The sequence below is a fragment of the Nilaparvata lugens genome, chromosome 7, assembly GCF_014356525.2.
Source record: "Nilaparvata lugens isolate BPH chromosome 7, ASM1435652v1, whole genome shotgun sequence".
Taxonomy (NCBI): Eukaryota; Metazoa; Arthropoda; class Insecta; order Hemiptera; family Delphacidae; genus Nilaparvata; species Nilaparvata lugens.
The window spans coordinates 5,048,557-5,075,867 of NC_052510.1; the positions used below are offsets into that span (position 1 = coordinate 5,048,557).

Here is a 27,311-nt window from a genome sequence, read left to right on the forward strand (position 1 = left end):
TCACAGTCAACTCAAACCGATAGTCCATATCGTGAGGGTTACGTTATAATGGCAGTGGAGAAAGATAGGAGAACAACGTTGCAGATCCTCTGTCTTGTCAATGCCTTCTATAGACGGTAGCTGATACAGGTTTATTGTTGTAATATTAACTGTTCATTCTCGTTTAAAATTATCAATTGAATTTTATTAAGCAAGAAATTATATTTTTCAATAATTTCATAATGAATTTCCACAATAATTAAGATGAAATATTTTGTTGATTAGAAGAATTATTAATTATACATTGTTAAAAGACGATTTGGCAACAGAGCAAAGCGAGAGAGATAGCGCTATCTGCCTTGTTGAATGATAGACAAGGATAGCAATACCATTGCTAATCACTAAGAAAATAATTATTGAACTGTACAATGATATAAAAAAAATCTATTTGGAATAACTATTCAAGAAAATATTGTAATGCATCTACATAGATTGGCGGAGCTTTGGACTTATCAATGTCCATTCTTTGGAAAGAATATTAAAAATCTCCTTCCCAGTAACTCTCTACCAAGGGTATGGAATCCAAACGATTTGCAATGCGTATCCTTCTCAAAAAATTGTCAGTGGTTCACTTCTACCTAAAAACGTGAACAAATTGTCAAGAGACCGGAATATCAAGAGCAACGAGTAATTACAATCCAGCACACTGGATTCACTTGTGCTTCGTTGGAGAAAGTCTTGCAGAATTATAGCGAGGTCCTCGTTATAATGGCAGTGTTTGATTAGCAATGGTATTGCTATCCTTGTCTATCATTCAACAAGGCAGATAGCGCTATCTCTTTCTCGCTTTGCTCTGTTGCCAGATCGTCCTTTAAAAATGTAGAATTAATAATTAATTAACAAAATATTCATCTTAATCATGAAAATTCATTATGAAACTGTTGAAAATATAATTGATTATTTTAAAAGAGAATGAACCTTAATATTACATCAATAATCCTGTATAAGCTACCGTCTATTATTATTATTATTATTATTATTATATTTTTGTTGTGTGAAGCCACAAATTCTGAGCGTTGCTCAAGTGGCATACATCATGTCATTTTAGAATGGAGTCCATGAAATGCTCTAAAACACTCCTCAATGGTATAAGGACAAGCCTCTACCAGTGTCCTAATTATTTTTGAAACAAATAACTTATAGCTGCTACACAGCCTTTTATCCTCGGGAATGCAATTAAACACTTGAGTCCTGAATAATACGGCTCTTTTCGAGAAGAGTCAGTCTATGGATAGGGAACTGGAATAATCCTTTATTTTTACCTTGTGTTTCATAAGTATGACAAATTCGGTTAGCATTAAAAATATTTTTGTTTTTGAACACAAACGAAACAACTTCTAGGAAGTATACGCTGGAACGTGTAAGTAGTCGGAGTGCCTTGAATATGGTCTTACAGGAGAAAGATGGACCCACTCCCCCCAAAATCCGAAGTGCTTTTTTCTGCATTTTTAAGTTGTGTCAATGAATTCTTCCAGCCTTCTATAGAAGGCATTGCATGACAAAGGATCGGCAACATTGTTCTGCTATCTTTCTCCACTGCCATTATAACGTGGACCTCACTATAGATACAAGAAAGGGAAAAACGAGGGAGCGGAAAAATAGAAGAAATAGGCCTAATGAGAATAGTAAAATGTAAGGGTTAATTACAAGTTACAGGGTTGATAATTAATTATCTTCGACAAATATCTGTGCGATGTCTGAACAATGATAAGGAATAAGCTTTTAATAACTAATTTTGTTACACAAAAATTAGGGTTTGCTGTAAAACTGTGGGCTACAGGTTTGAATGAGAGTATTTACTTACTTCCTTCCCAATTCTATGTACTTCTTCCTCTATAACTGTGCCATCTTTGTATGTATATGAAGTTGTAATGCATGTGAAAACGAGTGGTGTGATCCAGAATTCAGATGTTCATGAGTATAATACGCGAAACAGAGCAGATTATCATAGAATGGGTCACAATAGTAGGTTATTTGAACAAAAACCAGATTATATTGGTAGGAAATTTTATAACAAGCTACCTCAAATCTTGAAAAGTAATGATGATTTGAAGATTTCAAAAAACAGATTAAAAAATATTTAGTTGATAGAGCTTTTTATGTGTACAAGATTCCTTTCAAACCTAAACTAGGTTGAACTACTTAGTGTTAGAATTATTATGTAATAACATGACTTGTCTTATACTCCATGACTGGAGTCTTTAGGACGTAATCTTAAAAAAAAAAAAAAAAAAAAAAATTTGATCTCGCTGACAGTTTGCTACAGGTGGTCGTCATTTATCACCCCCCCCCCCCTTAAGGATTTTCTCACACGATTCTGTGTTTCTCCGTTTTAATTCTTGAGTTTTATATTAAGTAAAGTTGGAAATCGCTGGAGTTGGAAATCGCTGATTAAACCAAGAATAAGAACAAGTTGAAGTGTAGAATATTTAACGTCCTATTTATTCCTATCTTAGACAGGTTTGTAAGTTACAATAATTTATCCAATAAAAGCTGTTTGAGCGTGGAGAACTAAGTCGTGAGCTGTTACAACCCCCTTTTTACATGAATTATTTATTCATTCATTCATTAACATTGATACATAAAATATCTTCTTAACTATGAATGATTGGGGAGGAACAAAAGGCTTAAAGTCCAAAACTGTTCCTTTCCCAAATTTAGATAGAAATTGTCCAAAAATAGGTTATGTTCACACTCACGATTTTTGTCAAATTTTGAGTCCAAAATATTTATAAACGAGGAATTCAGAATTAGGAAAGTTGAAAACCAAATTAAATAAGAATACTTCACTAAATCATCACTGATAACTGAAAATACTGTATTAATAATTCAAAATTCTAAAACTTGAAAAGGAACTGAAACTTACTCCTAATATTAACGTGAATCACTCTATGTTATTGTACACTTCTTATTATATATCTAAAACTAAAACTAACAATGTAAAACTAAACGGTGGACTGATGTACTTATCCTATATATTAAGCGAGCAATTTCTGTATTTATATATCTGGTTATTTTTATATCTGGTTATTTTTATATCTGGTTATTTATGTTTAACAGATCTCGAAATCGGCTCTAACGATTTTCACGAAATTTGGAACATAGTAGGGTTATTATATTAAGATCGATTGCTCTAGGTCTCATCCTTGGGAAAACTCGCGAACGACATTAAAAGGATAATTCATCCTTGGCTGAAACAGCTGGTGGATAGTAAAAAAGTGAGTATGTGAAAATCAAAATATCGCATCCCCGAAATTCATAGGATGACGTATAGCCAGCTGTGAAATATAAACACGATCATTTTAGAGAATAGTGTTTTGTTTATCAATAAATAAAAATAACGAGCGAAGCTCGGTGCCCCGATATTTGTTTACTTATACTATAGATTAAACTAATTTTGTTTCAGCTGGATGCAACCACGTGAAGAAGATAAAGTTAGTAAATGCAATCTACATTGATGACTCAGCACTTTGTCAATTGAATTTGCTCAGCAAAAGTTTGGTTGAAATGGAAATCAGCGAGTGCCCGGAAGTAACTTCAAAGGTCTCAAATGTTTGACTGAATTGCAGTGAGTATAAATAAATTGATCTGATTTTGTATTCAAGGTATTTTCTACAAGAGATTTATCGATCAAAATTAATTCAATTCAAATAAAGTTTTATTCGTTATCAGGGTCATGCCCTATACAAACAGAGTTGCCTATTTTTAACAAGCAAAAACAATATAACAGAATAATGGTAAAGATTACTGACCAACATAATAGATCCTTCTATAACAAAGTCTACAATAACAACATAGAAAACAATAAACTACAAATAAACTTGAAAAATTATTCTATAAAAATTACAAATAAACCTTATATAATATTCTATCACAAATTTAACCGAGCAAGTACAAATTTTAACTCTTGACATAAACCCCAACAATCAGTGGTATATCACATAATATCAATCATAGCACACTAAGGTATACCCTCTTTTCTCCAGTGACTCTTAATGTGAGTACAAACTAATCATCTTGATCATTGTAAAGTTCGACAGTAGAACTAAAATTTTATCCTCATCATCAACTACATTAAACAAAGAATTACATATATACTTCTTTCTTATTTCCTCATACACTGGGCAATGGACTAGAAAATGTTCTAGTGTCTCATTCCCTGAGCTGCAAGAAGGGCAGATTTTGTTGCGATCAATAATATATTTCTTACATCCAAAGTTAATCAAAATACCAAGGACTGAGGGAATTCTAAGCTGAGTTAAGCATCTCGCAATTTTTATTGGCATTTTGACTGTTAATAACTCTGACAAGTCTGAGTTTGCGTTTATTCTCCAGTATCTACTGCATCGCTGAGAACTGTAGGCATACTGTCAGAATTAATGATGTGACTGAGAATCCAAAATATGTATTCAGTGGTCGTTTGATAAAGAATTTCAATATCTCAAATCGTAAATTATCCTCACCTTATAGTCCCAATTTCAAGGAATATGTAATTTGTATTATACACTAAAGGAATGAAGCTAATCATACTGGACATTTCAAGTTCTCAAGTTTTTCCAAGTTCTGTATGTTCTCTTGATTCAATGTCACCATCATCATCATCATCATCATCATCATCATCCATTGCGTCTAATCATCCACGCACAACCTAGAGCTCATATGGGCATCATTCTCAGCAAAAATGTGAGTGGCATCACATGACAGATTCAATATCAGAGTGATATTACTTACATCTCACTTCCAACTCTGTAACTAACTCTGTAATTTCTACTGTGAACTGACTCTGTATGAAATCAATATTGTATTTATCTGTAATTTGAGCTGAGAACTGTAATTAAACTCTGAATTGTATAACTAAAGCCCGGTCGCACAAAAGCCGGTTAAATTGTAACCGTGATTAACTTTAGGAGAACCAATCAGAGAAGCCATTTTTTACGCCTTTCCAAGTTGCTCAAAAGCAGTTTAAATTTTAACCGTGATTAATTTTACGAGAACCAATCAAAGAAGGCCTTTTTGATAAGACGACTTCTCTGATTGGTTCTCGTGGAATTAATCACTGTTACAATTTAACCGGCTTTTGTGTAACCGGCACTTAGTGTATTGTTTTCATCAAATTTCACTAGAATATAGTCAAAAGTAAGTGGACAACAATGCCGATCTGCTTATTAGTCAATTCAGCTATTTTTTGCTTTTCCACAAATTGAACAACTAAGAATCCCGTCTTGACTGATCTCTCAAATTTTATTGTAGAATAAAAAACAAAAGTAATTTGGTCATGGTCAATAATAAAAATCGGGTTAAAGAAATGAGACGGGGCCGCCGAAAACAATGGATGAAGTAGAAGCTCTAGAGACCCTTCAGTGGTCACCTATTGTTTTTGAATTTCGACATTTTCGTGGTCTATTGTTAAAGTTTTCACTCCGAGGAATAAATTGGTGGACCAGTGTGGTTACTTGAGCTGTAAACCAGTGGTAGCATACAGTGATTGGATAAACACACACATTACAATAGATGACAAGTACAAATTGCCAAGACCAAGATCCACCATGTTCCAAAAATCTTTCTTGTTCTTAGGTCCGAAATTCTTCAATAATTTGCCTGACAATGTAAGATCTTGCCAATCGTACCCCTTGTACAGTAGATTGATCAGAGAGTGGCTATTCGGTCTTCTTCCGGAGGCGGTCGAAGCTATGTTTTTTGTTGTTCAGTGAGAGATCACATTTCTCAAATTCTAAAAGTTATTTTAATTACTATTTTCTCTGATGTTAGCTTTCATCTTATTCTTTATTTGTTGTATGACTTTTATTTTTGTTTCTCAATGCCTTTTTTTCAGTTCCTAGTTATAATTACTGGATACATTATGTAAGGAATCGATAAACAAAATGATTTTTTTTACTATAAGAGAGTTTCTAGGGTCTGCAGCAACTCCTCCATGCGTACAGGGAAGCTTCCCTTGCATGAGAGTATTTATTGTCAAGAGAATTAAATGTATATAATATTCATAATTGTATTATTTATTATTATTAGTTATGCTCTAGATGATTAAGTATTATTTTGTATGCATTGTTTTTGGCAATAAAATTTATTATTATATTATTATTATTATTATTATTTTTATTATTTAGCGAAACGTACGTGGTGTGTAAAGCCCACATCGATTTTTGAACGAAAATCTGTTAGCCGTCCTTATAAATTCTACGAGATTAATGGGACTTGACAAACTTATCACATCATATGTTTGCCAAGTTGTGTTCAATCTAATAGAATTGAAAGGACTCCAAAAAATCGTACGTTCAATAAGTATCGAATTGGATGTAACTCAAGTTAATACAGCTTGTGAGCAAGTTGAGTTTCATCATCAAATGAACCATTGGGAATAATACAATAATTACAAGTACTTGATCACTGATTTACGTTCAATAATTGCAGAAAATACAAGTAACAGATGTAAGGTGCAAAGTAATAGATACGTTGGTGCTACCAGCTACAAGCTAGAATTGCCTTCAAGAAACCACACGGGGTCACTAATGAGGGTAATGAAGCGGAATCAGAGGACAATAAAGTATGCTAGTCGAGAGTTAGAGGATGCACCTTTTTGGAACAATAGCCTAGTGCACAGGTAGCGCGGCCCCGTCTCCTTTCTTTTGCCCTAAAAATCTATTTGTATTCACTTCACCAAGTTTTTTTTTCCAGGAATAAATTTTCTACATTAATTGATTTTTCCAATTTTCCAGGAATTTGAAACATTTGAAAATTGGAGAGCTTCTCAACGTGAAAGATGAAGAAATAAATGATTTGATAAAACTGTTGCCAACAAATTGCGATTTGATTCGTGAAGGAAAAGAGAAAGAAAAAGTGAAAGAATAAGAATGTAAAAGGTATTTATCAACATTATTCATGATCGATTACGTTACCATGAAGTTTCAAGGTTGTTAACCAATGATTGTATTCTAATGAGACTGAAAATGGTGATTCATAACAAAATATAAAGTAGTTTAAGTTGATAAAACATGTTTAAAATGTAGTTAATTTATTGATTTATTATAAAGTAATTAGAATATCAATATAGCAAATTAATGTAATATAATAACTGTATTCACGTTTTCACTTCGTTACCACCAAATTTGATGACTTGTTTGAAAAAAATTGTCGACCAAAATTTTCAAGGCAGACATCAGCATATCTTTGAAGTATACACATCAAGATTTGATGTGTAAATAAATAATAATATTTAATATTATGCAGGTACGTAACCATACATTTCAACACAAGGGTTCGGTTGCAGAAAAGTCTGTTAAATTTCAAAGGTTATTAAATTCCACGAGAACCAATCAGAGAATTAAAATTAATTAATATAATTTATAAAAATTTCAATACTAGAAAAAAAACCATGGCTGTATTTATTGATTTGAGTAAAGCTTTCGACACCATACCGCATAAAAGATTGCTTGAGAAATTACAGTATCTGGGCATAAGAGGTATTCCCCTGAAATTGTTCACTGATTACCTGAAAGATCGTACTCAACACCTAACCCTGGATAATAGAACAAGTACTGCCATGTGCCATGTTATCCAATTATGGTTTGCCACAAGGCACAGTACTATCTCCAATTCTATTTCTTTTGTACATAATGATATGCTGAAAATGGATATTGAAAATAGTGATATTATTTCCTATGCGGATGACACCACTCTAATATTTACTGCTGATACGTGGGAAGACATGAAAAGCATCAGTGAAAAAGGCCTCAAGAACTAAAATCATATTTAGATGATCATACCCTGACCCTTAATTCGAAAAAAGTATCTATCTTACATTCTCTCCAAATAAGACTGGTCTCCCAAATAATTTGAATGAGCTGAGAATTCACTCATGTGGGGACAGTTCTGTCTGTGATTGTCCAATAATAAAATCGGTTACAAACACTAGATTTCTGGGTGTCCTTCTGGATTGTCATTTAAGATGGGATGTACAAATTATGAGCTTATGCCGTAGGTCAAGATACCTCATTCACAAATTCTATAATATTGGTATGCTAAAAAATAAGAAAATCGCTCGTTTGGTATACTTTGCCTATGGACAATCAGTATTGCAATACGGAATAATTGCATGGGGGGTGCCAGAAACCTTCATTTCAATAAATTATCCGTTGTTCAAAAGTTTTTAAGAGCTATTTCATCCTAACCTAGACGATACCCCAGTAACGATCTATTTATTGATTTCAATGTTTTAAAGCTGAAACAGTTGTACACCAAAAGCCTTCTTCACTTTATATTGAAAAATAAGAATAATTTCAACCTGCGTGAGCCCATATACCACTTAAGACCTTCTAGCATAATCTACGATAATGATCGGACCGTGCTTGATGTATGTCGTCGACAATTCATCTATGTATCAAATAAATTGATGAACAGTCTTCCTCGAGACTTCCTGAATATTAATATGAATATCGGAATAGGAAAAAAATTGGATAAATATATACTTGAATATAATCTTAGTGAACTCCTATTTCAATAGTCTCCCTAGTTTTGAATCAAAAGATCTTGAGTTACTTGCTTACGATTGAAAACAGTTGCCACTTTTATTTTTTTAGGTACCTACCTACGTTAGTTACAATTATCAACTCGTTTGTAATTTTCTTTGTGTCTTTGTTTGATCTTTTTTAATAACCTACCTGCCACAGTTTTAAACCTATGCAGTATCATTTTCCCTCAAATATTACCCGTAATTATTTATAATAGACATTATATTTATTCTAGCAGCAATGTTACTTTCTTATTAATAAACTATAAATATATAGCTACATTTAGCATCACCTTGCTAATGCATTAAAGGCAATAAGTAAGTACCCTTATTGTTTTTCGTTTTCTTTGTTTGTAATGTTTTTTGGAAAATAAAGTTCAAAGAAGCATTATTTTTAAAACTGCTCTGATTGGTTTTCGTGGCATTTGATTGTGATTAAAATTTTATAGGCTTTTGTGCGACCGGGACTAAATGTAGTATGTTTTGAGGGCGATGTCACATGTGCACATTATGCTTGATCTTTGGGAAAGTTGATGATAATGAGAAATAATGATTGTGATTTTAAAAAGTTTGAATTTTCATAATACTTTCAAATTTTACACGACTATCTATGAAAGAGGAGAAGACAGGAGGATAGAGGCATAGAGAAACAATAGCGTAAGTAGATAACCCATGATGTAGGGAATTTATGTCGCAACTTTTACTGTTATCTGAAGCCGATTACTGTCGATTATTGTAAATTTTCACTGTTTTGTTGGGGTGAGAGTGTATGAACGGCACAATTTGAGAGACTACCAGCGTCACACAGCTGCATGGGGAAGAACTAAGTTAACTATCGGCTTGGGATAACAGTAAAAGTTGCGACATAAACGCCCTATAGCATGGGATATCTACTTATGCTATCGTTTCTCTATGATAAAGGTGAAGGCACTATAAATTTGATTATATAGTAAGATCCATCATGTCATCTGCCAAAGCCTTCTTTTGTTGATAAGTGTTCTGATAAGGTAGCCCAGAGACTGGCAAATTAATTTTTAAAAATGGCAATAAGTTGCTCATTTATTACCTCCTAGCATAGAATAAACAATCTAGTCTCAATTCTCTATCCTATCTAGACACTATTCTCTGCTCCTATAGTGAGGCCACGTTATAATGGCAGTGGAGAAAGATAGGAGAAAAATGTTGCCGATCCTCTGTCTTCTATAGACGGTAGCTGATACAGGTTTATTAATGTAATATTAACTGATCATTCTCGTTTAAAATAATCAATTATATTTTTCATAATTTATAATGTATTTTCATAATTACGATGAAATATTTTGTTAATTATTAACTCTACATTGTTAAAAGACGATCTGGCAACAGAGCAAAACGAGAAAGAGATAGTGCTATCCGCTTTGTTGAATGATAGGCAAGGATAGCAATACCATTGCTAATCAAACACTGCAATTATAACGTGGACCTCACTATGGTTACAAATCTATGGTCGCAAATAATTTGACGTAGTACAAGGTGACCAAGAGCAACATTTAAATTTTAGAAATGAAAAAACAATATTCATTTTTAAGATACTATTTATTCAACTTGGGAAAATATTTTTGAGTATATGCCATTTACTTTACGTAGAGAAAATTATGCCAGGAAGGTGACTTCCTTCTTCCCTGATGCAATTTTCCATTCTGTCCAGGAAGCTTTTCCACACTCGTTGCAGTGTACCCTCAGTTCGTATCGCCGCTTTCACGTTATCTAAAGCACGGGGTTTATGTTGATATAGTTGCTCTTTCAAATGTCCCCACAAATAAAAATCACTTTGGATGACTTGAAACCGGCGATACTTACTGAGGTGTCGTGGATCACTGAGGACACATTGGAACGAGTGAGGAAGAGCTTCCTGAACAGAATAGAAAATTGCCTCATGGAAGAAGGATTACCTTCCTGACATAATTTTCTCTACTTAAAATAAATGGCATATACTCACAACTATTTTACCCAAGTTGAATGAATAGTATATAGATTAATATTGTTCATCATAAGTGGCGGCTCGTCCTATGTGTTCAATGGTTCATTGAACCCCAGAATTGAATCAACTTCCTATACAATGATGAATTTGCAACTCAAGTAATTATATTTTTATTTTATACTCATGAAATTACATCACAATATTTTTCATCCAACATTCTTCTTAACGTCGATGATTTGCGGCCGGTGCCTGAGAGCCCGGAGTGGCTTGCTTGAAACAGCACCAAATGGCATGACGAGACGGGTGGTGGTGGAAGGCAGTGTTCATTCCCCAATGTGAACCCAAAAACAGGGCTGGGTAAGGTAGTAGAACGGAGGAGGGGAATCGGTTCGCTAGCACGAATCTGGTTCACAATCCTGTTTGAACCAAGTTTGCACGAGTTCATCCGAGTATAGCCGAACCTAGCCGAGGCAAGTGAAGCATTCGGTAAACCTCGGAATGAATCGTGAGTATTCGTGATACGGATACAGTGCCATCTTGAACTTGCTTATAACCAATAAATTTAAATTTGGTGGCAGTAAACAGTAAAAAAGCGGTAAACAAGGAGTAGCCTAAGTGTGACAGTTTTGAGGTTAAACGATATGGTTTTGGGTATATACTGTATACAGTTGTGATATTGATAGATTTCACTGCATTTTTCATTATATAAATTGTTTTTGCGTGTAGAAGAATATAGTATTTCTAGTGTGTTTCGTGTATTCGTGAGTATTTCTAGTGTGTCCATTTTATTTTAGTGAGAGTGTGAATATAATTTATTGTGTTACCGTAACAGCATTTTGATGAAGAAATATGAATAAGGTTCAGTATTTTGTTAAATACAAACAATATTAATTTTGAGGATAGGTGTAAAATAAAAATTGATGGTAGACCAACTCCCGAAGTAAAAATCAAACAAGAAAATATGAACAGGACAAAAAATCTATATTTGTAGAAAATATGCTTAATCTTTGAGGGGTAATTCCTTGAAATTATTATCGATTACCTTTACGCTTGATTATGCTCAGCACTCTATATCCTCTTAACCTTTCTCCCCAATAGATCATGAGGTTGAACCCCCAAGCTAAAAAATCACGAGCCGCTACTGTTCATCATATTTCTTAAATGTGAATGTTCCTCGTGGTCACTCAGTGTTATGATCATGAGATAATCAATCGTCTAAATTCAGTAAAATAATAACCAATTTGGAAACAGCTCAATGGGCCATATGAATAAAATTGAGCATTTGCTTGTACTTCTAAAATATGGAGCATTTGCTTCATTTTCTATGAATAAACGTGAGCAAAACCTTTTGCTCATGTTCATCAAAAAAAAAATAGTTTGAGCATTTGCTCAAAAGTAAAAGCTTATGCTCAAAATTGTATGAATAAAGTAGAGCATTTGCTCAACCTTTGAAGCAAATGCTTCAAAAAAGATGAGTCTAGTCTAGAGCAGCTTTTCACCTTTTGCTCATAGTAAATGGCTCAACTAATTCGTATGAGGAAGAGGAAACTATACCAGATACGATCACAACCAATAGTTGAGAACTATAAAACTCTTTTTAGATTCAACCATAATATATATCATCATTATTCCTACAAAAGATAGCCGTTACAAAATAGGAAATAGGCATTTAAGAAGATGAGAGTGTAGACGATTATAAGAAGGCTATTGATATTTGACCGAGCGAAGTGAGGTCTAAGATTCAAGTCGACGGTTTGGCATTTCTCTTAATAGAGGGAATCAAATAATTAATAATCGTTTAAATGTTTATATGTTGCGCATTTACGGCGAAACGCGGTAATAGATTTTCATGAAATTTGACAGGTATGTTCCTTTTTAAATTGCGCGTCGACGTATATTTATTTATTTATTTATTTATTTATAAGGTTAGCAAAAAATACAAGAATCGGAAAAGAAAAAACATGAAATACAAGGTTTTGGAAATTTTGCATTTCAAGGATAATATAAAAGGAAAAAGGAGCCTCCTTCATTCGCCAATATTGGAGTAAAAATCTGACTATAGAATTATTCATCATAAATCAGCTGACAAAATGATTACACAGATGTGTGGAGAAGCCAGTCTATTGCTGTATTTCCATAAGGTCTATAGTTTCAATCAGGTACTTGTGGATGAGAATACTGCGTGAGTTCTACTGTTCACAGAACTACTAGTTAGATTACATAGATAAGATGGATATATTTTGAAATAAAAAAGCTATTATTGGTTTATAAATATTTATTGGTATCTAACAAAATTCAAATCTCTGGACATTACACAAAACGTATATTGCACTAGATAAAATTGATAGACGTTTCTATAAAAAATATATCATTGGACTCTTTGTTGGCACCTTCAATGGAATAGTTCTGTAATTCGTTGTATCACAGGTTGGATATGTAAAAATTCAACATTTCTTAGGATTATAGATAAAAATCGGTAAAAAAGCTTGTACTTGAAAGGAATAGAACATTTGTACTAAGATAACTAGAGTATGAAAAATGTGTACTGAAATGAATAGTGTGATATTGATAACAAATTAGTCAACGAAAGTAATAAAAGTTATAAGTAAATGATGAATTTCAAAATAATCATTAACTTTATAGTAAAAAATAGAATAGTATAAAAGATTTCTTTCAACGTTAAACTCTTTTTTACAAAAATATTAGATTGGCAAGCAAGAATATTGTTGTACCGTACATGAATAAAATTAACATTATCAACCTGAATAACACATCTAAAAAAAAAATGTACAGCTAGATCTAGAAACTTTTTCTAACTTAAAAATATTCCCTTTAAAAATATAGAAACACATTGGATGTGATCCTTATAATAAATAAATAAGAACTAATATCCTGTCATTTTATGACAATTTCTAAAATTAGTTTACAACTATTAGTTGATATAGTTTTGATTATCTACAATAGGCTTCGACATAATATTATCTACAAAATTGGTTGTAAGATTTGTACAAGAGAAAGTCAACTACTAAACTAATCTTGTTCTAGGGATATGTTGGAATTGAAATCAAAATTTTTCAACCCTGAGCTGGAAAAAAATCAAAGGAACAAAATAAATAATGAATATTAATTAAATAGGAATTGAAATTTGAGTTGATTTTTGTCAAAGTTAGTAAACTGTCTACTAACGTTGGATTTCGGTAGGAAGCCATGGTTCGATTTTTAAAGTTCTGATTTTTCGTTCTCTGTTTTTTCGTTTTCGGATGTTGGCAGCGCTTTCAGTGAGTTCTGGTACCTGTAAGTAGAAATTATTTGATAAAAAATGGTTTCTTATCGGATATATAAAGACGTTAATACGATATTGAACAACAAAATAATTGGTAAATCAATTGATGAAAGGATAACATCAAGAAGCAATAGACAAAAGATAAAATAAATTAAGTTTAAAAAATATGAAAACTGGAGATTGCATGGATAAAATGAAACCAAAATAGAGATTGGCATTTATTGGGTTATGAAATGTAATGATTATTGCATGCTTATGAGTAGGTTTATCTTAGTTACAAAACATAAACTGAATTATTGGTTAGATAGCTGGGTCATTAGACCAATTTGGGGCACATCTATTTTGAAGTTATGTAACTACTAATGAAAACTTTTTTCATTATTAGCTACTCGATAATGATAGATTTGGCAACAGTGCGGAGCTAGAAAAAGGATAGAGCTAACTACATTGTCGCAGTTATAAGCGGGGGGCTTACTGGTAATCCTATAATATTGAGCGAGCAATTTCTGTTTTGTCTGTATATCACCGGATCTCAAAAACGGCTCTAATGATTCTCACGAAATTTGGAACAAAGTAGGTTTATGATATCAAAATTTGATTGCACTTGTTCTCATCCCAGGAAAAACTCACTGAAGGACATCAAAAGGATAATTCATCCTTGGAAAAGCAGCTGAAAATTTCTTCGTCTGTAGATAATGGGAGTGAGTGAGCTAGAGTGCGTGTGTGGGCACTACCTCCGTAAACAAAGCCATAGTGCATTGTGGTGACGTCAGCACAGGTAGGGCTCCTACACCAATAAAATTTGTTGATTTTAGCTGATCTACATCGTAGTACTACATCATAGCTGTATATCAGCAAGTTTTTTTATTGGTGTAGGAGCCCTACCTGTGCTAACTTTCCCATCAACCACCTGTCATGCACTATGACTTTGTTTACGGAGATAGTGGAGTGAAACAAAATTATGCTTCAGCTGTTGAACTATCTTATACTATTAAACGAGCAAATTTCTGTTTAGATGTTTGTATTTCACCGGATCTCGAAAACGGCTCTAACGATTCTCACGAAATTCAGACCATAGTAGGTTTATAATATAAAAATTAGATTGCAATAGGTCTCATCCCTGGGAAAACTCGCTGAAGGACATTAAAAGGATAATTATTATTCATCTTTGGAAAAACAGCTGATAATAATTATTTCGTCGGCTGTTGATGATGGAAGTGAGTGAGCGAGTTCATGTGTGTGGGACTGTGTCAAAATTATGACTCAGCTGTTGAACTTTTGAATCAGGTAGGCTACTTGGTGCCGGTTGCAAAAACGCCGTGTCATTTTCAATCCTGATTAACTCCAGTAGATCCATCTTTTTGAAATGGTCTTCTCTGATTTGGTTCACGTGAAATTAATCAAGATTAAAATTCAACCAGCTTTCGTGCAACCAGGGCTTTGTGAGGGAAATTTTTGCATTCCTCTGGGAATTAATCTCAATTTACTGTGATTAGATAGAAAACTTCTGTATGAACTATGAATGATATTATAATTTCTTCTTTCGTAATGAATGTTTTATGCTTTTGTACTCCAGAGCGAAGCTTGGTCCCCGATATTTGCATTCTAACCGCTGATCTCACGATCATGTAAAAAGCTTTTTCGTCACATATGTTCTATGCTCTTGTACTCCAGAGCGAAGCTCGGTCCCCCGATATTGTAGTATAATTATTACTCTTGGTTAAAATGAGAACTCACTCATAAGCCCGGTAGAGTTGGTAACAGCTGGTGAGGGCGACGAATACGTTGACACTGAAAAGGCTGTAGTTCTTGGGTATGATGGCCATCGAGTATCGCGACCAAATGATGCCAGTGGCGGCCAGGGAGGCCGACTGCGACAGGCTGATCTTCTCAGCTGGCCGTGATATGTCTCCCAGACCGGCGATTACCAGGCTCTGCCAACAAATTCATTACAAAAGTTGGAGAATAATGTGGGAAAATAAACTGGCTATTACGAGATATTGCTTAAAATTTAAAAAAGTAGAAAACAAAACTGGTAATTAACAGACTCCGAAGAAATTAGAACTAAAAAATGCAGTAAAATCTACTGGCTGTTGGGCCGACAATCACAACTCTCATTGGACAACAAAATATTGATTTACAAACAAATTCTAAAACCTGTCTGGACATATGGAATTCAGCTTTGGGGCTGCTCTAGAACTTCTAACATCAATCAGATTCAAACATTCCAAAACAAAGTATTGCCTGAATGCGCCCTGGTACATAAGGAACAGCGATTTGCACCGAGATCTGCACATCCCCTATGTGACCAGTGAGATAAGACGATTGGCAGCCCATCATGAGTCACGTCTTCATCAACACGACAACACCGAAGTCATCCAACTGCTTGGATGGAGGAGGTTGAAGTGAACAAAACCCTTCGAGTTAGTGTAGAGCTAGTGCAGTGAAAAAAGTATATTAAATAAAAGTGTAGTGAAAGAATTTAAAGTAGAGAAATTATAGATTGAAACTGTAGGCTTCACTACAAGACTTTAGCAATGAAAATTAATATTTTAGGATAGATAATAAGAGAACAAAATTAATGGTTAGTTTTAGTGATTAGTTTTAATAGAAATAATTAAAAAAAGGAAATTTATAAAAAAGTTTGAGTATAAAGTGGAAATAGGCCGAGAGAGGTCTGCCAGACCGGTGAATACCAGGCTCTTCAAAGAAATAAATTAGAAAAGTTTGAGAATAATGTGGAAAAATGGACTGGCTATCACCAGATATTGCTAAAGAAATGCTGAAAAATTGAAAGTATAAAGAACTGACTATTACCAGGCTCTTCAAAGAAATTGATTGCTAAATTCAGAGAAAAAAGTGGAAAAATTAACCGACTATCGGTCAAACTCAAGAGAGGTCTCCTAGGCCGGCGATTACCAGACTCAGCAAATAAATCAAATAAGAAGTTTATGAAAAATAAATTTTCTTGATGAATGGAATATTATTTGATTATTTTAAACAAGAATGAATAGTTGATATTACATCAGATATACTGGTATCAGCTATCCTGTATAGGAGGCAGTGGCAAAGCAGAGAATCAGCAACACTGTTCTCCTATCTTTCTGCACTGCTATTATAACGTAGAACTCACTATAGACTGAAAGGCTTGAATGTCAGTGTGGAGGAAAAATAAAATATATAAGAGACAACTTGAACTGGAGAAGACTATGAGAACTGATTGTACTGAGAATATTCAGCATCTTTCAACTAGGCTGGCATCTGTTTGCTACTTGATACAAATGCTGAAACTACTTCTGGTTAGGGAAGTTGTTTTGAAGGTTTATGACTGTTTTCAAAGTTTGATGAATTATGTCACCATATTTGATGAATTATAGCATCATATTTGATGAATTATAGCATCATATTTGATGAATTATAGCATCATATTTTTGGGAACAGTCCAAAAATCAACGTGATAACACATCCTGCTGTTATTTAATGAATTATAGCATCATATTTTTGGGAACAGTCCAAAAATCAACGTGATAACACATCCTGCTTTGTGTACCCATCATATTGCTTTGTGTGTCTCAATCATATTGGTCTGAACAGAAATAATTGTATTGGATATTCTATTAGAAAGTTGGTTGGTATTCTTACCCATTTGAAAGCTGGTGCCCAGAAGAATACAGTCTTTGGTCCTGTGAAAACAATATTGATCATTAATAAATAATTTGAATAATTGTTAATTTTATATATATGTAGGCTAGTAGAAATTACTCCTGTAGCCCAAGGCTCAACTCACACTTACGCGACTCAGGTCGAGAAAAGACTCGACTCTAGTCGAGAGCATGTGTTTCCAAATGGTGACACTCAGACCAGTGACTCTAGTCTCCGCGACTGTCACCATTTGAAAATGGACTAGAGTCGAGTCTCTTCTCGACCTGAGTCGCGTAAGTGTGAGTTGAGCCTTAGTGTACTACTTTAATTTGATGGACTTGATAGGAATGTAGTAGGCTATTACACGAGAAGTTTTAATGGAATCAGGCTATTACATGAGAAGTTCTAAAAGAATTAGAAAATTGAGCACAACTTTAATGATAAATCAAATAAAGGCGTGGATATCAGACTATTTTCAGTGAAGAGAAATCTCGGTACAATATTGAAAAGGATGTAAGTCAGTCTATTCTATGAAGAACAAGAAAATAACATTCTCTAGGCTGGCCACCAACGGTAGGACATGCATGATACATGTTTTATCATCAGCGAGAGAATTCAATTCGCAGAACCTGTCCGTGCGGAAATTTAATACCATTGAGGTGTATGTTCTGGCGCAATGTGTTGCGAAATTTTCCCTTGCGAATAATTCGCAGCTTTTGCTACATGCAGCATAAAGCTCCAACTATACGGACATAATAGACGCGCTGAATATACTTCGCGCATTTTCAGAATGCATGGCCTCTTAATTATTGAGAGCGTCTATTCGCTCGTATAGTATAAGTTACTTCATAAGAATAAAAGACAAAATGAATCCTGTTATCAATCTGTTAACGAGGGGGTGAATCAGTGCTTCAACACCATAAGACGTCAATAATATAGTTTGAGCCTGACAAAAAATTCTTTCTTTAAAATCATGTATAACTTCTTTATTCATAAAATACATTAACTTCATGAAAAAACACAGAACATCATAAGTTAATTTCCGTATTGAAAACTTCAAGCTGATAAGGAGTTATCAGTATTTTTGTTGAATGTTCAATCCTCTATAGAATTTCCGTATAACGATATTTTCCATTTCAATAATGTTCATGACTTTTATAAGTCTACAAAATTAGCAAAACATTATAATTAAATATGGTATGGTCAAGGATGAAACTTATAGGTTAGGATTCACACAGAGCTGTGTCATTGTATAACCTCAAAATTAACGAACTTAAAAACTGTGCTGCTGTAAACCATTGTTAAAGACAATAGAATCTTCAATGCTGGATAATATTAAAATAATTAATTGAATTGAAAAAACGAATACATACCTGCTTCATGATTCCATAATGGTTGAAGTGCTTTCGGTACAAATCTGTCGGCAGTGGTGATGATAGCTTTATAAACGGCTGCCATTTCGTTTCGTGATTATTACAGAAGTGATAAATTCAGGGGGTTGAAAGATTTTGATTTGGTTTTTAAGGGTAAAAGGGACTGGAGGTCGTAATGACCTTACCGCGTTTGTTTGTGTTTCAAGGTTGACGTTTCGAATGACATTGTCAACCTGTTGCTTCAAACATCGACACTCGAAGAACTAGAATCGATTGATCGACACTCGATATTTTGAAAATATCGATAGTCGTTTGATTTTTTTTTATCATAGCTCATTTTATGGAAAACAGTCGGGGGTATCCCCTGTGTTTTTACCTCTAATTTTTATTTGTAATACAGGGAAGGGAACCATACCATGATGCCTACAGAGAGGTCCACGTTATAATGGTAGTGGAGGAAGATAGGAGGACAGCGTTGCCGTTTCTCTCTCTTAGCACTGCCTACTAAAATAGAAGATTGCTGATACCGGTGAATCTGATATAATATCAACTGTCCATTCTTGTTTAAAATAATAATTACAATGTGGACATCAATATAGGCATAAAATTAGTCATATAGTGAGGTCCACGTTATAATGGCAGTGGATGAAGATAGAAGAATAGCGATACCGATTCTCTACATTGATTATAATTATATTTCTATACCGTCAAAAACATAATTGGTATCGTTGAGGACCTAGAAAAGGATAGTACCACCGGCTTTGTCGAATAATAGACAAGGATAGCAAAACCAAAGTTGATCAAATACTGTCATTATAACGTGGACCGCACTATAGTAATATTCTTCCCTGTATTACACGTAGTCCACACTCTCGTCAAGTCGCTGGTATGTAACTATAAGCTTGGCCACGTTGGTCTTGTACTCCACACTGCAATCTGACTATTATTGTGAATGCTCGGCCGGACACTCGTCTTCGCTCGACAAAAATCGAAGCGATATGGCAAGCAAAAGGTGAGTGCTAGCACCCTGACCCTGGGCGGATTGGGGTGGTCGTCCGGACGACCACCCCTCCCGATCGACACCACACACCCGGAAAGTTGTTGAAGTTTTTATTCGAAAACTGCATTAGAGAGCTTTATTGTTTAAATTATATTTTTGGTTTTGTTCTTCATTCCAAGCAAACTTGTACCCTCACATTTTTTTCAAAGACCACTTGGATCCGCACCTGGCGCTGGCAAAGCTCCAGCATTCGGCGTCATTTGTATGCACTTGGCGAGAGTGTAGATGCGGCATTACCATAGAGTAATCATATACTTCCTGTATGCTAATTCAATGAATGTATTCAGTAGTCTAGAGAAATGTTGGTGATAAATAAGTATTACAGTACCTAATCTCTTTATGACTAAGGTAAAATATTACTATTAAAACTTAATTGTTATAGTGAGGTCTACGTTATAATGACAGTGGATAAAGATAGAAGAATAGCGATGCCGATTCTCTGCATTAATTAATCATATTTCTACACTGTGAAAAACATAATTGGCACCGTTGTGGACCTAGAAAGGATAGTACCACCGGCTTTGTCGAATAATAGACAAGGATAGCAAAACCAAAGTTGATCAAATACTGTCATTATAACGTGGACCGCACTATAGTAATATTCTTCCCTGTATTACACGTAGTCCACACTCTCGTCAAGTCGCTGGTATGTAACTATAAGCTTGGCCACGTTGGTCTTGTACTCCACACTGCAATCTGATAATTATTGTGAATGCTCGGCCGGACACTCGTCTTCGCTCGACAAAACTGGGTGCGATATGACAAGCAAAAGGTGAGTGCTAGCACCCTGACCCTGGGCGGTCCGGACGACCACCCCTCCCGATCGACACCACACACCCGGAAAGTTGTTTAAGTTTTTATTCGAAAACTGCATTAGAGAGCTTTATTGTTTAAATTATATTTTTGGTTTTGTTCTTCATTCCAAGCAAACTTGTACCCTTAACATTTTTTTCAAAGACCACTTGGATCCGCACCTGGCGCTGGCAAAGCTCCCGCACTCGGCGTCATTTGTATGCACTTGGCGAGAGTGTAGATGCGGCATTACCATTGAGTAATCATATACTTTCCTGTATGTTAATTCTATGAATGTATTCAGTAGTCTAGAGAAATGTTGGTGATAAATAATTATTACAGTACCTAATCTCTTTATGACTAAGGTAAAATATTACTATTAAAACTTAATTGTTATAGTGAGGTCCACGTTATAATGACAGTGGATAAAGATAGAAGAATAGCGATGCCGATTCTCTGCATTAATTAATCATATTTCTACACTGTGAAAAACATAATTGGCACCGTTGTGGACCTAGAAAAGGATAGTACCACCGGCTTTGTCGAATGATAGACAAGGATAGCAAAACCAAAGTTGATCAAATACTGTCATTATAACGTGGACCTCACTATAGGTTCGGACGCATTTCGAGGCACTGGGCCTCATCTTCAGCGTGGAGTTCGATTATACTCTGAGAGTACTTACCAGGATGTATGTTGATACTTTGAGTACTCCTTTCAGAGAGTACTTCGAGTATAATTCCTTGCAGGAAGTACGTTAATATTCCAAGTATTACTCATTGCAAGGAGTACATTAAGACTTTTAGGGCCGGTTACCGAGCTCGGGATTTAGGTAAGTTCTAGACTTTAAACACCGGGAGTCAGAAAATTGGCTTTCCAAAACGGGGCGTAGTCGCAGCAAAATAAATCTTTATTTTCTCAATTCTATTATTGGAAACGTTTTTCTTTGACTAAATGAAACATTCTTAAATAATTATAAATAGCTGAAACTTTACAATATTTTCTCTTTATTTTATTTTGTGTTCAATTTTCTAGTTTTTAGAAATTTAATTTAAACGTGACTTTGACTATGACTACGCCCAGTTTCGGTAAGCCAATTTTCTGAACTTAGCCAAATCCCGAGCTCGGAAACCGGTCCTTAGTATTACCATAGAGAACAATAGCGTAAGTAGATATCCCATGGTACAGGGAATTTATGTCGCAACCTTTACTGTTATCTCAAGCCGATTACTGTCTATTATTGTCAATTTTTACTGTTTTGTTGGGGTGAGAGTGTATGAACGGCACAATTTGAGAGACTATCAGCGTCACACAGCTGCATAGGAAAGAACTACGTGAACTATCGGCTTGGGATAACAGTAAAAGTTGCGACATAAACGCCCTATACCATGGGATATCTACTTATGCCATCGTCTCTCTATGGTATTACTCCTTGCAGGGAGCAGTACCTCAATACCGAGTATTAAGATGCTTTAATGTTGTTTTCCATTATGAACTGCTTTTTATTAAATCACTTTTAGCTATTAAAAAGAACGACAAGCAGATTTTTTACAATAAATGAATTAATCACTCACAGTGAGTGACTGTTAGTCGTTCTTTTTAATAGCAAAACGTGATTTATCAATATGCTTCCTGCACGCTGTGAAATTGATATTATTGTAGTGGCGGAATTAGAGGGTATCAGCCCTGATCACTTCACTTACTCACTCTTCTTCACCACGGACCAAGGATCTGGAAATCCTCCATATTTTCAATCTCCTTATCAGGATCGTTATCTCTTCTTGTAAGGCTTAAGCGGGCCATTCACTATCTGACAATTTTGTCCAACTACGTAGGGCCACCACGCCGGAACTTGCACCACTCACGCTCTTTCACAACCCTTCTCATGTTTCAATGTCGAATTGATGGACCTCAAGTTGGGCAACATATCGGATAGTGAATGGCTCGCTTAGTAATGTTTATTGTGAGAAAAAAACGATTCCATTATTTTATAACCATACTAAATTATAGGTCTTCAACAACATTTGGATAATAGTTCTACAAGTTGATCTGTTGTCAAAATAAAAAAATCTGGTGTGGCGCACTCACATAACTTTCCTTGCCGTTATGAAAATTGATCACCAGACGCTAGTGTACTCGCGCATCTCAAGTCTACTATAAAAATTCAAGAGAGAAGCTGCTGCATAGAACAGTGAAGAGAAAATATACCGACTTAATTCAACAACTTAAACTTTTATTAACAGAGATCTACACCATAATTACTTTACTAGTTACCCATTCCTCGGGATTGATATCGTAATCTTCCAGCTTTTTAGAAATAAACCACCATTTGTCAAGAAAACCAATGTCGAGTATCCTCTTGTACATGGTCAAATACTGTGGTTGAAGGTATTGACATTGTGCTTTATACAGTCCCAAAGCTCTATCATAGTCTGCCAAATAGACAACTCTGAAAATACCGAAACTAAAACTACGAATCAATCCAGTATTGTGGCAAGATTCAATGAAAGACAAATGTTCAAAGCTGGCTGGATTCCTGATCGGTTTGCTCACCAAAATTACGTCATTGTGTCCAGCAACCACCGCATCCCTAAAGTTTTGTTCAGTAGGGTTCCTCTTTGCACAATATACAAGACCAGCAAATGTTGACAGCATCAGGCCCATTTTGTATGGCCTCTCCCTACCTTCCTTCAAAACATCACTATACACTTCGTAGTAGTCTTTGTAGAGGTCTTTCCAGTACTGAGCCCACTTTTCAACAACAGTGCCTTTGAATCTTTCTGGCAATGTTATACTGTCAATTTTACTTTTTATATTAGCTACACGGTTGTTGTATCCGTCGATAATATGATTCACTGACTTATGTACAGAACGATCATGTTTTACGTACGTAGGATTACGTTTGAACAATCTGGTTAAAATCATTTTGTCGTAAAAATTTTCAACCGTAACAACAAACTAATTACACTACATTTGCTTGAATTGAGCGGTTTTACCCTACTGAAGAATGTCACTAAATGAGCTAAATAGAATATATTTTAAAAACTTTGGACAGACATAAAAACAGTGTTGAATTAATACGGTATAGATCGATAACCTTCTTCGTTTGATTATTGAGTTGAGGTTGAGGTTATGTTTTTCCGTGAACGATGATCATGTGTTTAGCTATGGCTTCTTGATTAAACGACGAAATATGAATATTTTTAATCTTGTATTGAGAATTGAAATTAATCAGTTTATTTTGAAAAAATAAACATATCATTACAAAAATTACGATATTGTGAATGAAAGGTATATATTTCGACAAATGAAGTCATAAATCTGAGCTTTTTTTTGATCTTGAACTGTCTTTCAATGTAATATAATTCAGTGATAAGAACCCCTCAGTTACTATTATTAAAATTTCTTTTCAATATTATCATTGTATTTTATTATTTATATTTGGACAAAAGAAAATTTAATAAGTATTGAATTGTTTGTATTGTCACACTTGATTTCTGAGCATCCGTTTCTATTCAGCAGGCATCCGCAAAAGGAGACGGCCATTTTCTGTCCATCGTGAACGTGTCAACGTGACTAATTCAACATGGGTTCGTATTTATTTAATTTGCATTTTATTTAATTATTAATTATGTTAGTTCTGTTCATTTATACTAATATAATTCAATAAGTGTTCAATCAATTAAAAGAATGGAACAAGAAATGTATTATGTATCTTGTAAACTTGTGAGGTTTTCCCAAGCCGCATGTTCTTTTTTCTGTTGAATTACCATTTCATATTTTCTCCTTATTTCTATTTTATTAGACATGATACTGTTCATAAAAAATTAATTTCATACTTAATTCTTCCAATAGATTTATTTTTACAAATCTTTCAATATTACCTTTAGTTTGGTAGGCATGTGATGAATAACACATTGAGGTTGGGAACTTAGGCCTACAAGATTTGTTGATTTCAGATTATTTTGTTTGTTTATACTTGAACAATCTTTTGAATAGGTATTCACATTAAATCGCCCAAATTGGAGCTTCTACATATTTCTAATTGGTTATCTTGATTTAATTTTTCATTCTGATCAACTTGCAGTCTCATGTGTAAATTGCTTTTCATGTAGTCAATTATTACTTGTGGTTTAGGTAGCCTCGTGGTTTGAGGACTGCGCGTAAGCACGTGAATCACAGACGAGAACAGCGTTGGGCCGACAAGGACTACAAGAAGGCCCATTTGGGTACAAGATGGAAGGCCAATCCCTTCGGAGGTGCTTCCCACGCAAAGGGAATTGTTCTTGAAAAAGTGTAAGTTGATATTTTATTATCATTTTTTAGATGTCCCGCTGATATCCAATAATAGTTTTAGGATTTAGTTTTACTCCTACCATTGATCGAAAATACTAATTTTGTCGAATTTTAATTTGTGGTAAATTGTTTGCAATGATTGTTCTTGGTCTCATCAATTTTACTTATTGTAATGCAAAGATGATAGCGATCCAACTCTGATTTTTAATATGAAGTCTATTTGATATCGAGCTTTTTAACACTGAGCATTACAAAATCAAAGTTGTTCGTTGGAAGTTTAATTTTTTCTTAATTGAATATTCTTAAAGAACGTTTTATTCTCATATTCATAATGCTTATTATATTATAAGTCGAATTGAGTGGGTCAGTAAGATTTTTTTTGGATGCACAAATTCGTTGCTATCATAAAGAAAAAGTAAGTAGCCTATACTTGTTTTTTTTTTTAGGAAATTATTTTAGATATAAACATTATGCATTGCAATGATGATAAAGATCCAACTCTGATTATCTGTGAAGTCAGTTACATTACGAGCTTTTTACACTGAGCATTGCATTGAATATAATGAATCTATGTGCTATTAAATACTTTATATAATACTCAAATCTGATACGTTTAGAGTTGATAGAGTATAGTTTTTACAATCTACAAATTGACAACTTTGATTGATAAATTGTTTGTTGAATCCAATGTTTCAATTGATACTTAGAAAGACCGGTTTCGGTTATTACACCATTGTCAATCTCTGATAACCGTTTATCTGAGTCTGTTTATTAGAGATTGACAATGGTGTAATAACCGAAACCGGTCTTTCTGAGTATTAAAAACTGTATTTTTGACAATTTCTTAGTCTTTTTCATTCAATATGAATAATTACCACAATATCAACTTCTCAACTACACAAAAAGTCCTAGATTACAGCAGTCGTCTTGTATATGTATTGTAACTCATTATAAACTCTTAATGCCATGATGATAAAGATCCAACTCAGATTCTTTGTGAAGTTGATCATTTTACGAGCTTTTTAACACTGAGCATTATGAGACTTTTTAAATTGTATTCAAGTATAAAAACAGCTACAATTATTTTGAGAAAAGTTTGTACTTGAATGGCTCTTACTGTTTGAACTGAGTTTTCTAGATGATTTAGATATAATCCGTTTTTTTTGCGACAGAATCCATTGTGTTGCGACTAGTTTGGTTAAATATAATACTGCTTTTATTAAATGAAATATTAACAATGCAATGATGACAAAGATCCAACACTGATTTCAGTGAAGTTAATCAGATTAACGAGCTTTTTAACACTGAGCATTGTATATTTTCGTTTCTCAATTATTCTACTTCCGCCCTCAGGCCTTGAATGTTCAGTATTATCATTCTTTCTAGAACTTTTTGTCAAAATTACTGTTACATAAATAGTCAAAATTACAGAGAAGCTGCTGAAACAGATGAAATGTTTTTTACAATTTTTCAAGTAAGATTTTTACTTAGTCGGCTAGTCTACCCTCTCGCCAAGTCGCTTACCAAGCTGATAAGCTTGGCCAAGTTGGTCTTGCCATCTACATTCTTGCAATGTGACAAATGCCTAGATGGGATATAATGTTTGTGAAAGCTTGGCTGGCCTTCTCTCGCCTCGTCTTGACAAAAATGTGACAAGTGAAGACAGCACTGCTTGGAAGTCATCCACACTCTCGCGCTCGTCGTCATTTGTACGCACTTGGCAAGAGTGTGGAAGCGGGATTGGAATTATTAGAATAATATAAGACCCGTGTATTTTTTTAAATCATTTAATTATTTTTATTTTATAGTTTATTTCCGTTTAATTTCATAAATTAATGAATCAGTACTAGTGCAATGCCATGATGATAAAGATCCAACTCTGATTTTCTGTGAGTTATTCATTTCACGAGCTTTTTAACACTGAGCATTGCATCTCGACTCTGTTCATTGCTTTATGAACTATTTCTCGATTTTGCCATTATAGTCTCTATACAATATGTTGAGTTACAATTTTCTCAAGTCAAATTTATTCATTCCATCAATTTTAATTCACAATAAGTTATGTGGATTATAGTACAGTACTCAAAATCTTAGAAACAGTTGGTTTTTCAGCTCTCATCAATCATTTTCAAGCTATTCTTCATTTTTACAAATAGATTAATTTGGACCTTAGACCAATTCTATATCTTGTCTAAGGTTTGGACTGGGCCCTATTGCTTGTTGAAATACAAACTAATGATATTAGTAGTCAGCTGTTTAATAAAATTGGAAATGACTAAAGCTGCGTTCACACCTAAATGATTAACAAAATGTTTATTTCTGCGTACTTATAGATTCTATTA

The 27,311-nt window shown here is 34.2% G+C and overlaps 3 protein-coding genes, 1 long non-coding RNA gene and 5 other non-coding genes across 9 annotated transcripts in view; 7 read left to right on the plus strand and 2 right to left on the minus strand.

The window, feature by feature from the left end:
* The window catches only part of LOC111056636 (pre-rRNA-processing protein TSR1 homolog), a 432,307-nt gene that overhangs the window by 24,561 nt on the left and 380,435 nt on the right, over window positions 1-27,311 (plus strand). The gene's annotated exons all lie outside the window — the stretch shown is intronic.
* Window positions 2,466-7,129, plus strand: LOC120352531. The gene is made up of 3 exons (XR_005571906.1): window positions 2,466-2,499; window positions 3,446-3,607; window positions 6,774-7,129. It is a non-coding gene; the product is annotated as an uncharacterized LOC120352531 (long non-coding RNA).
* LOC111054188 (mitochondrial pyruvate carrier 2) lies at window positions 12,781-19,081 on the minus strand. Its single transcript, XM_039433500.1, has 4 exons — window positions 18,822-19,081; window positions 17,449-17,489; window positions 15,544-15,740; window positions 12,781-13,815 (listed from the first exon to the last, which is right to left on the minus strand). Exons 1-4 carry the CDS (start codon window positions 18,904-18,906, stop codon window positions 13,743-13,745), a joined length of 396 nt encoding a protein of 131 aa, XP_039289434.1. The 5' UTR covers window positions 18,907-19,081; the 3' UTR covers window positions 12,781-13,742.
* On the minus strand, window positions 22,885-23,812 carry LOC111054182 (mitochondrial import inner membrane translocase subunit Tim29-like). The gene has a single exon (XM_022341158.2). The coding sequence runs from the start codon at window positions 23,596-23,598 to the stop codon at window positions 22,921-22,923; it is 678 nt and encodes a 225-aa protein (XP_022196850.2). The 5' UTR covers window positions 23,599-23,812; the 3' UTR covers window positions 22,885-22,920.
* LOC120352572 lies at window positions 25,142-25,219 on the plus strand. The gene has a single exon (XR_005571928.1). It is a non-coding gene; the product is annotated as a small nucleolar RNA SNORD36 (small nucleolar RNA).
* LOC120352573 lies at window positions 25,445-25,519 on the plus strand. The gene has a single exon (XR_005571929.1). It is a non-coding gene; the product is annotated as a small nucleolar RNA SNORD36 (small nucleolar RNA).
* Window positions 25,931-26,006, plus strand: LOC120352571. The gene has a single exon (XR_005571927.1). It is a non-coding gene; the product is annotated as a small nucleolar RNA SNORD36 (small nucleolar RNA).
* LOC120352568 lies at window positions 26,207-26,282 on the plus strand. The gene has a single exon (XR_005571925.1). It is a non-coding gene; the product is annotated as a small nucleolar RNA SNORD36 (small nucleolar RNA).
* On the plus strand, window positions 26,824-26,898 carry LOC120352570. The gene has a single exon (XR_005571926.1). It is a non-coding gene; the product is annotated as a small nucleolar RNA SNORD36 (small nucleolar RNA).